We start from the raw sequence: 12,305 nt of genomic DNA on the forward strand, positions 1-12,305 counted from the left end.
TTTTTTTTTTTTTTTTTTTCCACAGAAAGATCTGCTCATGAGCAAAGAATAGAGGGGATTGAGATCAAAGACTTGAAAACAAAATCATTATCTAGAATAAATATATAGTCAAACTGAACGTGTTCTAATGTTGTGACATGGGTGGTGGATATGCGTCTTTTGGCACAAGTGTAGGACCAAAATTCACGTAACTTATATGTTGAGTTCATCTAGATGAATAGATTTCAAAAAATTGTAGAGGAAAGTCAGGTCGTTATAGATATAATATGTAGGTGGTCTACCAAGTAATTAATTAATCTGTGTAAATGGACTACCGATACAGAAAGGATATGGGTTGGACTGGACCCAAAATGTTTTCTCCTGGAAGTTACGTTCAACATATGCCTTCGTGTGAATAAGGTAAATCCACAATTGAATATATATAGACTCACATGTGAGTCTCATAAATTTTTAATGATGAATTTTTAAAAAAAGATGGACAAAAGTCATGCATAGAAAATTAAGTGAGAGAAATAAGAACAATTATTTTTTTTTTTTCTTATAAAATAATATCCACATAGAATCAAAGATTGTCTTTATAAACCGCTTTTTATTTTTATTAAGTGCCAGAAGTGCTCAAACTTGTACCAAGTATGCAAAGTCAAGGAGGCTAATTAATGGCTCCCCAATAATTTTCTAAATAATTTATGATATTAAAATCGTGTGAGATTGAGCTTTTTTTTTTTTTTTTTCTAAAATCAAAGAGTTGAAACAAGTTATTATTATATTTTCCATATTTGAGTAATTAACACAATGGTTAGAATCATAGGATTCTATTTTATTTTTTCATCTTCATGTTGTGTGAAGGGCCTAACTAAGATGAAGGGGAACTTAATTAGAAGGAAAAAAAAAAAATGAAGGGGAGGTTAGTCAGGTTTCAAATTTCACACAGAGCAAAATAATATTCCACGCACACTGCGAATTAAGGGGCACTTGTCAATTTCGATCAGTCAAAGTTCATATAATCTATAGGCTGCAAATTAAGTATAACTTGTCTCTTATTTATTCATTTTAAAAATGCTAAACGTGTAACTCTTTTACAATTTATTAATACAAGTGAACATGTAATTGGAAGGTATTAAAAACTATTTATGGGTATATATATATAGGGGGAAATTACATTTTACCCCCCTCCTCCAAAGTTTGGAAAAATTTGCAATTCGATCTCCAAAGTTTCAATTTTGGCAATCCACCCCCTCAAAGTTTCAAATTTTTGCAATTCGACTAATATAATCCAAAAATTCCCATATTGCCCCTAATTTTTATTTTTATTTTTTTATTAAAAAAAAATTATTATAAAGATTAATTAGTTTCACCTAACAACTCATGAGTACTATCTTTATAATTCACACATTGGTTAGAATCATAGGATTCTATTATATTTTTTTTCATCTCTGTCTCAATCTTGACATGTTTTAAGGTTGTCTATTTCAAAAAACAATAATTTATTCACTTGTATAGAAACAAATTTTAGACATATAATTTATCCGACACCTAATATGGTAACATGGTACTGAATTTTTTCTATTATATATATATAGCTGCTAATTACTTATATAATTTTTCTTATTGATTTCAATGAATATAGTTTTTAATTATGTAAAACAAAAATATTTGGAGTAAAGTCAACAAAGGGCGGACCAAATAAATTGGTACCATTAATATATGACAAATTTTCAATTAAATGCCACGTATCGTTTGATCAAGACTTCACAGATATGGCTGGTGTCTCCTGATTGAACGTGGGCGTTGCACATCCATTGTGGGCTGCCCCTTTTCCACATCTTTAATTTTGTGTGTTAAATATGCATATGGTGCTTCCTTTAATTCCTTTTGGTTAAGAATTAATGTTTTTGGATAATTTTTTATATATATATGGTAAGCTCTAAAAATTTTAATTAAATATTTCAAATTTTATCATCGTAATAGTCATTAGTCACCAATCTTTACTTTCGAGGATTTTTAAATATCTTTAGAAGCAGCAAGTCAATTACCATTAAAGACCAAAAAATATATATATATAGATCATAGTAAATAACTTGCTGTCAATATACCACCATGTATAGATAAAGATATAATCTTGACTGAGTCCTCTGGTAAACTTTGAAGACGGTTATTTTAGTTTGTAAATAATTTTATAGTAAAAGTTGTAGTAATATATAATTTATATTGTACGGAGTCCTCCAATGAACAACTAAATCCTAATTTTTTTTTTCTTTCTTTTTCTTTTTCCCCCCTCTCTTACAGCCATAATTATGGGTAATTAAGCTTAAAGACACAAACGGTTAAAGATCATGACATAATCTCAAGTGCGATACAACATGAATAGCATCCAAAAATAAAATATTGCAGCTGAAGATATATTTCTTGTCATAATTAAGCACAGTGCAAGTATACTTGCATTATTCATTTATTAATAAATATCATTCAAGCGTTGATTACATTGACACAATCATGTATGTGCCTTAGTCAATGACACTTATTGTTCTCTTATAACTATAGAGAGAAGAAGGAACGAATAATTCCTCTTCGTAAATTCAAGCTCCAGGGCAAAAAGTAATAACGTAGTCAGGTGCACCGGAGCAAGTAAATGTGCTGTTCTTATCATCATAAGCGTAGCTATAAGCTTGAGGGCATTGGTTCTCAAAGATCATGGAATAATTTGTAGGTGGGCATGTCTCCGGTTTATCATTAGGGGGAGTGCAACAATACTCTGGCTTATTGAACGCTGTGCATGCGCTCTTACAAGCGATCACGCTTCCATCAGACCTTTTTACTTGTAGCTCAGCAGGGCACACAGCATTCACGTCTGCTGGGCAGCTTGAGGACTTGCACTCACCGGTCCCACCTTGTGTAGCAACTGAAACAGGGAGGTTGAAGCCATCTACAAGGCTAACATCGTAAAAATCTTGTCCACCACCAGCTGCGATGTTGATTTCTACCAAAGATGCCGGCGGGATTGCACCGGCGCCGTTGCATGCAACTTGGCCGGAGGCACAGTCAGCAGTTTCACAAGAGAACTTTCCTGAGGCGTCAGTGGTGCATCCTGTTCGGGCCCAAAACCGGCCTATCCATGGAGCTTGGACATCAACTGATGAGGATGCTTTGGATGCCAGCTCAAATCCAGTAGTTGATAACTGGGGTTTTTGGTCTGCAGTTAGAGTTCCTGGCCAAACAGTTGTCGGACAGTTGTTTGTGAAAGTTATTTTAGCAGTATGAGCACCTGCACAACACAAATTGTCAGAAGAATGGTTAATGATCATTAAATTCATTTTTTCATATCAGCTTAAATTTTTAGGATAAATTATAATTTAAAGCATATATATAACTTGCATGCAACAAATAAGTAGGAGATACACAATTTTATTGAGTAAATGAGTAAATGAGTAAATGAGCTATTTGCTAATTAATATATTATAACTAGACAATGAGATATATATATATATATACCAGATAGGAAACAGAAGGCCATGACAAGGCCGAAGAGTGCAAGGGCTTTCATCATTGTAATTTGTAATAGACTAGTTGCTCTCTGCGTTTGAGTATATATTGTGGTGCTAATCTTATGAACTTGGAGCGGTTTATATAGAGCCTTAAACGCGGCTTTCAAGGCTCAACATGCGTGAAAACTAGCTTCGACGTAAGTTCGTTGCACTTCCAACATATGAACGTTCCTCCTTTGACTTCAAGTGGGCTTTGCGTCTTCATATGGTAATGGGTCGCGACCGCAACCTCGTATTACACCCGCGAGATACGGAGTAAATAAATAAATTTGATTGAATTTGAATTGATTGGGGGTGCTTTTTACATATGTGTCAGTTTTTGAGAAAGGGAGGCAAATCCATTTTTGCTACTTGGTATTCTACAAGCTGGTTGTCAATATTTTAGCCACTCATGTAGCCGCTTGCTTACAAAACCACAACCGATCGAGAACGTTACGTGCATAGAATTTTCAGCTGTGGAAAAGACGTACCCATGCGAACTAACTTATAATTTGTCTTATATATTTCAATGTGATTTGAAATGAGACAAATTATATATAGATTTGTCTGCTTCCAGACGTTAAGAGAAAAAAAATTAATATTAGCATCGACTTTTGTGTCGACGCTAATAAGTCGCTGTTAGTAACTTGGCGAGAATTTTTTTCCTTCGTGGGCGGGGTGAAAACTAGAAACTATTAGCGGCAACTCAACTAGTCGCCGCTATTGACCCTTAATCCTTATTAGTGGTGACTTGTGGATGTCACCGCTATTGGCCCTCATTAGCGGTGACATTTGCATCGCTCTAATGACCCTAGATAATAATAAAAATTATGTAGACGCGCACACAACCAGGTTCTCTCATTTGGCTCTCTTTCTCCCTCTAGCTCGTCGCTCTCTCTCTCTCTCGATTTTGTTTGCTTAGGTTTTATTCGATTTTTTTTCAGTCACTCTTAGAACTGGAAAGATACAATTAACTGTAGAAGACACCATGTATTGACCAAATTGGGCACATATGTCGGAGCAGTTCTGGCGTGGAATATCCTGTATTCGTTAATCAATTTTTTTTATGTACAACTTCGTCTATGATACTACTAATACTAGTAATAATATTATGCTAATAATATTAGCATAATATTAGTAATGTATAGTACCTCTTCTACTAATATTTATCAATAGCAGCGACTTCTAAGGTCGCCGCTAATACACCCTTCATGTCGCCACTAATGGTAACTAATAGCAGCTACAAATGGTTTAGTTTGATCCCTTTTCTAGCGACCAATTAGGGTTGGCGACATTTTGCCGCTGCTATTGAGTAATCATTAGCGTCGGACCTTTAGCATCAACCACATTAGCGGCGAGAAAGTGCTCATTGGCAGCAACAAGAAATCGCCGCTAATGAGCTAAATGCTTGTAGTGAAGTCCCCTTCTAGAAGGGTTTGGAAAGAATTTGGGCATGCATCTACCTTGTAGATGGTCAGCTGGGGTAGGGCTTTTTTTTATCTTTCTTTCTTTCCCACAAAAAGATCTGCTCATGAGCAAAGAAAAGAGGGAGTTGAGATCAAAGACTTGAAAACAAATTCATTATCTAGAATAAATGTATAGTCAAACTGAACGTGTTCTAATGTTGTGACATGGGTGGTGGATATGTGTCTTTTGGCCCAAGTCTAGGACCAAAATTCACGTAACTTGTACATGTTGAGTTCATCTAGATAAATAGATTTCAAAAAATTGTAGAGGAAGTCAGGTTATAGATAAAATATATATGTAGGTGGTCTACCGAGTAATTATTAATCTCTGTATCGACTACGCATGCAGAAAAGATATGGGTTGGACTGGACCAAAATGTTTTCTTCTAGAAGTTACGTACATCATACGCCATCGTGTGAATAAGGTAAAATACATAAAAGGGTTTTTGGTGGGTGGGGTGGGATTGCCATTTGTAGATCATAATTAAAATGGTGAATACGAAAAATGTTTGGTTTTTATCTTTTGCCTATTTTTTATTTATCTCTCCATTTCAATCGGTCAAAGCTAATATAATTTATGAGCTGTAAAATACAAGTAGTCTAGCTTATTTATTCATTAGAAAAAAAGAGTAATGTTAAAAATTATATTTTAAGGAAAATGTTAGGTGCTCTCTTAGTGTTCTTCTGGTCTTAGGTAGATATTATTTTATAAAAATTAAGTGAGAAAATAAGAACAATTTTTTTTTTTCTTATAAAATAATCTTCACTTAGGACCAGAAATTATCTTTATAAACCGCTTTTTATTTTTATTACGTGACTGAAGTGCTCAAACTTGTAACCAAGTATGCAAAGTCAAGGAGGCTAATTAATGGCCCCCAATAACTTTCTAAATAATTTATGATATTAAAATCGTGTGAGATTGAGCTTTTTATTTTTTCCTAAAATCAAAGAGTTGAAACAAGTTATTATTATATTTTCCATATATAGTTGAGTAATTAACACAATGGTTAGAATCATAGGATTCTATTATATTTTTTCATCTTCATGTTGTGTGAAGGGCATAACTAAGATGAAGGGGAACTTAATTAGAAGAAAAAAAAATGAAGGGGAGGTCAGTCAGGTTTCAAATTTCACACAGAGCAAAATAATATTCCACGTACGCTGCAAATTACGGGGCACTTCTCAATTTTGATCAGTCAAAGTTCATATAATTTATAGGCTGCAAAGTATAACTTGTTTCTTATTTATTCATTTTAAATATGCTAAACGTGTAACTCTTTTACAATTTATTAATACATGTCAACATGTAATTGGTAGGTATTAAAAACTATATATATATACATATATATATATATATATATATATATATATATAGGGGAAAATTACATTTTACCCCCCAAGTTTGGGGCAATTTGCAATTCGACTTCTAAAGTTTCAATTTTGGCAATCCATCCTCAAAAGTTCCATTTTTTTTGTAATTCGACTAATATCATCCCAAAATTTTCATATTGCCCCTAATTTTTATTTTTATTTTTTATTAAAAAAAAACACACAAACACAAATTTGGACGTGTAAAAATGGCCAGATGGCTACAGCCACCCCGAATTTTTTTTAAAAATTTTTTTATAAAAAATAAAAAAATAATAAAAATTATGGGCAATATGAGAAGTTTTGGATACAATTGGTCAAATTACAAAAATTTGAAACTTTAGGGAGGTGGATTGTCAAAATTAAAATTTTAGAGGTCAAATTGCAAATCGCTCCAAACTTTGAGGGAGTAAAATATAATTTTCCCAGTATATAGTGCTCAAAAAGAAAGTACCCCATGGCAAGAAGCAAGCTGCTGATCCAATGGCAGCTAGCTGGATAAAACTTTCTCGATCATATATAAGCACGACTAGAGATATATAATATTATTGCCCGTCTACAAGGACGAGAACAAGTTTTCATTATTTAGTTTTTCCATACAGCATATATAATTCAATTATTCATTATCGATACAGATATATTGTTCCTCCCTATATATAGTTGATGCGCAAGTGATTTGTTTCTGTTTTCGTTTTATTGTAGAGAAAGGAACATGTAGGATTTTTCTATTATTCATGGACAGAACGTGATACTGTAGTTAGGTCCACCGAAGCACGAAAAGAGGCTAGTAGGATCATCGTATGCATAACTATAGGCCTGAGGGCACTGGTCCTTGAAGAACATAGAGTAGTTCGTGGGTGGGCATGTCTCTCGGGTATCAAAATCACCTCTGCAACAGTATTGGTCCTCATCGAATGCTACACATGCACTCTTGCAACTGATCACACCCCCATCAGACCCTTTGACTTGTAGCTCTTCTGGGCAAGCCGCATTCACATTGGCAGCACAGCTCGGTGCCGTGCAGTCACCGGTCCCGCCTTGTGGAGCTAACGATACAGGCACGTTGAAGCCATCTACGAGGCTGATATCGTAGAAATCTTGTCCACCATTTGCTACTGATTCGATTTCTACCAAAGACGCCGGCGGGGCTCCAGTGTTGCCGTTGCATGAAACCTGACCGGAGCCACAATCCGCAGTAGCACAAGTGAACCTTCCTGACCCATCAGTGGAGCATCCAGTTCGGGCCCAGAATCGGCCATTCCACGGAGTTGGGACATCTAGTGATATGGATGCTGTGGATGTGAGCTCAAATCCAGTGTTTGACAATTGAGGTTGCGGAGGAGATGTTAGAACTCCTGGCCAAATAGTGTATGGACAATTGTTTGTGACAGTTATTGTAACAGAGTGAGCACCTGCATATATGAACAGAACATGATCCAAACTCCTTGTCACCATGTCGATCACCACTTAAAATTAATAAAAGCATATCTAGCATGCAACAAATTAACAGCGTAACTTAATAATTATCACATAAATAAATGGGTTGTATCTCTTTAATGGGGAAAGATTTTATAAAATAGAGTTTGTGTCAAGATGGGGAGGAAAATTTATGGATTCTTGTGCAATAGTATTCAATTATGAGTTATTCTATACATAGAAAGAAAATCATCATTGACAACAAGAAAAAAATATACCATAGATGAAAAGAAAGGCTAAGGTACTGCAGAAGAGTATCCGAGCTCTCATTGTGAATGCTTTTGTGATTCGATATTGTTTTTGTTTGATGAAGGGATGGATATATGTATATATAGAGGCCAACCAAAGCATGGTGCCGTTGGTATATGGAGCTTTCTTTTTTTTTTTCTTTTTTTTTTTTTTTGACAAGTCAACACATGAGGGGGAATGGGGATTCGAATTAGTGACCTACCCTTCATTAGGCATGATCCCAGCCGATTGAGCTATCTATTGGAGACGGCATATGGAGCTTATAGGTGTGAAAATGTCATACCAAAAAGGTGTGAATACGAAGTGATTAATACCGTATCTATGATCAAGGATGGTCTGGTCCCTAAATTGTAGAGTCAGTGGGGGACGAAACCAAATTAATAGCATGTATATTTTTTGTGTTTTAAATAAAAATTTATATATGTTGAGTAATGGGGGACGCTAATAGCGCGTCACATATGCTAGTGAAATTGGCTACTACCCATGTCACAATGTCGACTTGGTTGGGGATGTCCCACCAAGTGTAGGTGATATTGTACCGAATGAGCAATCCTTCCTGTTTGTGTGATCTTTTAACGGATCTTTTGAGATAATGAATATTTTCAATATTACTTAAAATATATATATATATATATATATATATATAAAAGATTCATGTCATCTTTTTATTTTCAAAGTATATAACTTTTAAAATCACTATTAAATTTGAAATGAATCACTATTAATTTTTTATATAATATATCACATTTAGAGATAAAATAGAGGTATAGTCTTACATATAGTGTTACTTGATCAAATAAACAATATTAAAATGTAATATTATATTATATTAATTAATTATTAATTTCACTTCCGACCCCTGCAAAAAAAAAAATCCAGCTCCGCCACTGATTCGCATATATCTATACTCTCAAGTCTCAATTAAGGGACAACCTAAAAACCTCTTTACTACAGGGAAGAGGAATACATAAGATCATTGGTGGGGCTTGCATGAAATGTATATATATATATTATCGTAGTATATAGTCTATATAAAAGATCATATATAGGATTTTTTTAAATTTTTTTTAACAATATATAGGATTTGGTGCTACGGAGTACCAAAGTGCTGATATGTTTTTTTCATTAAATATCCCACTAAAAATATTAAATATTCCTACTATTTTTTTATATGGTGATTGATTTGATTGCATTAAAGGTTTAGTAAAAAAAATATTTTGCTTAGTTTGCTTTGTATTTTTTAGAATGTTTAGAATTATTTGAATTTTAATTTTCATTGAAATATAATAGGTATCAGACTAATAATATTAAAAACTAATGCTTTGATAATGAAAATCCACATGTTTTCTTCTTGCTATTATTTTCATTTTAAATTACTCACATGAGAGCAAATATTTTAACATTTTTACAAATATGTTGTAATTCATTTGAATTTTTTTGAGATTTTTTTTTTCGTTTATGTTATACTCAAATTTCCAAGTAAAAGAAAGCAAAAATTTACTTGATTACTGTGCCAAAAAAAAGATTTTTGTTTTTTTGAAAACACAAAATAGATAATTAAGCATTGAATCTAATGTGAGAAGCTTTATTTGATTACATTAAATGTTGAGTACAAAATTTTGTATTATTTTGTATTCATAAAAAATATTTTGTTTCTTTTTCTTTGTGTATTTTTTTTTCTTCTTCGAATGTTCAGAAATATACGAGTTTTATTTGTATTGAAATATAATAGGTATCACACTAACAAAATAATAGATTCTTACTAATTTCTATTATGCTTTGATAATAAGAATCCAAGTTTTATTCTTGCTATTTTTTTTTTTTCTCTCTTTATACTTCTTTTCATTTTAAACTACTCGGACAGGAACAAAGATTTTACCATGTTTTAGTTTATATAAATTAAACTAAATTCAATGGTCTTATATTTTAATTCATCTGTGTGTGATTGTATCATTAAGTACATGTTCAGTACACTTTAAAAAAAAAGGTGTATGTTCAATAATGTACTGGTATATAATCTTTAGTAAGTCTTTTCGTTAAAAGATGCATGATAAATTTTTTTCACATGAAAAGTAAGATAATGATGCTTTTAAATTTTAAGGGAAAAATGCAAAATCAGTCATTGTGGTTTACTTGATTTGTAATTAACTCCTTGTAATATCAAAATGAACTCAAAAGTCTCTAAGGTATGCCAAAAAAATAATTTAATCCCTATGGTCAAATTCTGTTCACTGACTTAACAGATTATGATAACATGAAACGTTAGAACCAATAAAATTTTGATACTTGTCATATTTAAGTCAGTGTCACACTAACAGAATTTGTTAAATTAGTGGATGAAATTTGACTGTGGGGACTAAGTTGTTTTTTTGGCATACTTCGGGGACCTTTGAATTCATTCTGATATCACAAAGAGTTAATTGTAAATTAGGTAAACCATAAGGACTAATTTTTTATTTTTTTCAAATTTTAAAATTAAATTATAAAAAAGAATCTCGCGCATAGCGTGAATTATGTGCTAGTTTTGATAAAGATGAAAACCTACATGGTTGAATGAATCATTGTAAAATTAATGGCACCCGCATGTCAAATTATACATGTTTACATTTTTTTTCTCTTTAAATAATACCCTTAAAGTTATATTTAAAGTTATATATATATATATATATATATATATATATATTTTCTCCAATAATTAATTAGACTATAATTCGGGGAAGACTTCCTAGCTTGCTAGAAAGTAGAAACCATTAACTCCCATATATATATATATATATATATATATATATATATATTAAGTAGTTAATAACCGTCTCACTTGTACACCTCTACACGTTAGCTAGTTTTCTTATTATTATTATTATTATTATTATTATTTTTTTTTTTTTTTTGGGATGGCAATCTATATACTTTGATGAAGTCAACTAATCGAGGCATGAGGTGGGAGTTAATGGTTTCTACTTTCTAGCAAGCTAGGGTCCTTTTAGTCTTCCCCGAATTATAGTCTAATTAATTATTGGAGAAAAAAAAAATATATATATATATATATATATATATTAAGTAGTTCACTTGTACACCTCTACACGTTAGCTAGTTTTCTTATTATTATTATTATTATTATTATTTTTTTTTTTTTTTTTTTGGGATGGCAATCTATATACTTTGATGAAGTCAACTAATCGAGGCATGACTTGCTAGAAAGTAGAAACCATTAACTCCCATATATATATATATATATATATATATATATATATATATATTTTCTCCAATAATTAATTAGACTATAATTCGGGGAAGACTAAAAGGACCCTAGCTTGCTAGAAAGTAGAAACCATTAACTCCCATCTCATGCCTCGATTAGTTGACTTCATCAACGTATATAGATTGCCATCCTAAAAAATAATAATAATAATAATAATGAGAAAACTAGCTAACGTCTAGAAGTGTACAAGTGAGACGGTTATTAACTACTTAATCGCTTAAGCCGGTTGCGACTACTGATTATAGGAATTTAGTAGTAACCCCATTAATAACCGATAGCTCGGTCATTGTATTAGGATCCTCTCTACTCTAAAATAGACTGAAGAATATTCAGTTCTTAGCTAGGATTTCTGCACAAATGGAACACATGTCCCACTAATAAAAAATAATATTTAAGATTAAAAAAAAATAAAAAATAAGGAGTGGCTGGCCACCCCATCTAGGCCATAGGGGTGGCTAGACCACCCCATTTTAGCTGAGGGTGGCTTGAGCTCTCAAGCCACCCCTAATGGCCAGCCAGGGGTGGCCGGACTACCCCCAAGGGCCATGGGCTAGTTCGGCCACCCCCAAGGGCCAACTCATTAATTTTTTTTTTTTTTTTAGTTTGGCCCTTGAGGGTGGCCGGACCACCCCCAAGGGCTATGGGGTGGCTTTGGCCACCACCAGGCCCAACTGGGGTGGTCTGGCCATCCCCAAGGGCCAACTCATTATTTTATTTTATTTTTTCGTTTAGCCCTTGGGGGTGGCCGGACCACCCCCTAGGGCCAGGGGGTGGTCCGGCCACCCTTGGCCAGCCTTGGAGCCACCCCCAGCTAAAATGGGGTGGTCCGACCACCCCCTATGGCCCAAATGGGGTGGCTAGTTACCCCTTATTTTTTGTTATTAATTTATATTTTTTAATCTTAAATAATATTTTATTATTATTTTTTATTAGTGGGACAAGTATCCCATTTATGGCTCTAGT

The 12,305-nt window shown here is 33.2% G+C and overlaps 2 protein-coding genes across 2 annotated transcripts; both read right to left on the minus strand.

Moving 5' to 3' along the window:
• Positions 1 to 2,402: 2,402 nt before the first annotated feature.
• On the minus strand, positions 2,403 to 3,597 carry LOC132192111 (thaumatin-like protein 1b). Its single transcript, XM_059607328.2, has 2 exons — positions 3,490 to 3,597; positions 2,403 to 3,262 (listed from the first exon to the last, which is right to left on the minus strand). Exons 1-2 carry the CDS (start codon positions 3,542 to 3,544, stop codon positions 2,577 to 2,579), a joined length of 741 nt encoding a protein of 246 aa, XP_059463311.2. The 5' UTR covers positions 3,545 to 3,597; the 3' UTR covers positions 2,403 to 2,576.
• Positions 3,598 to 6,893: 3,296 nt separating this feature from the next.
• LOC132192215 (thaumatin-like protein 1b) lies at positions 6,894 to 8,128 on the minus strand. The gene is made up of 2 exons (XM_059607488.2): positions 8,050 to 8,128; positions 6,894 to 7,767 (listed from the first exon to the last, which is right to left on the minus strand). The coding sequence occupies exons 1-2, from the start codon at positions 8,099 to 8,101 to the stop codon at positions 7,088 to 7,090; spliced, it is 732 nt and encodes a 243-aa protein (XP_059463471.2). The 5' UTR covers positions 8,102 to 8,128; the 3' UTR covers positions 6,894 to 7,087.
• Positions 8,129 to 12,305: the final 4,177 nt, after the last annotated feature.

This window comes from Corylus avellana, chromosome 10 (assembly GCF_965113065.1).
Source record: "Corylus avellana chromosome 10, dhCorAvel1.hap1.2, whole genome shotgun sequence".
In the NCBI taxonomy this organism is placed as follows: Eukaryota; Viridiplantae; Streptophyta; class Magnoliopsida; order Fagales; family Betulaceae; genus Corylus; species Corylus avellana.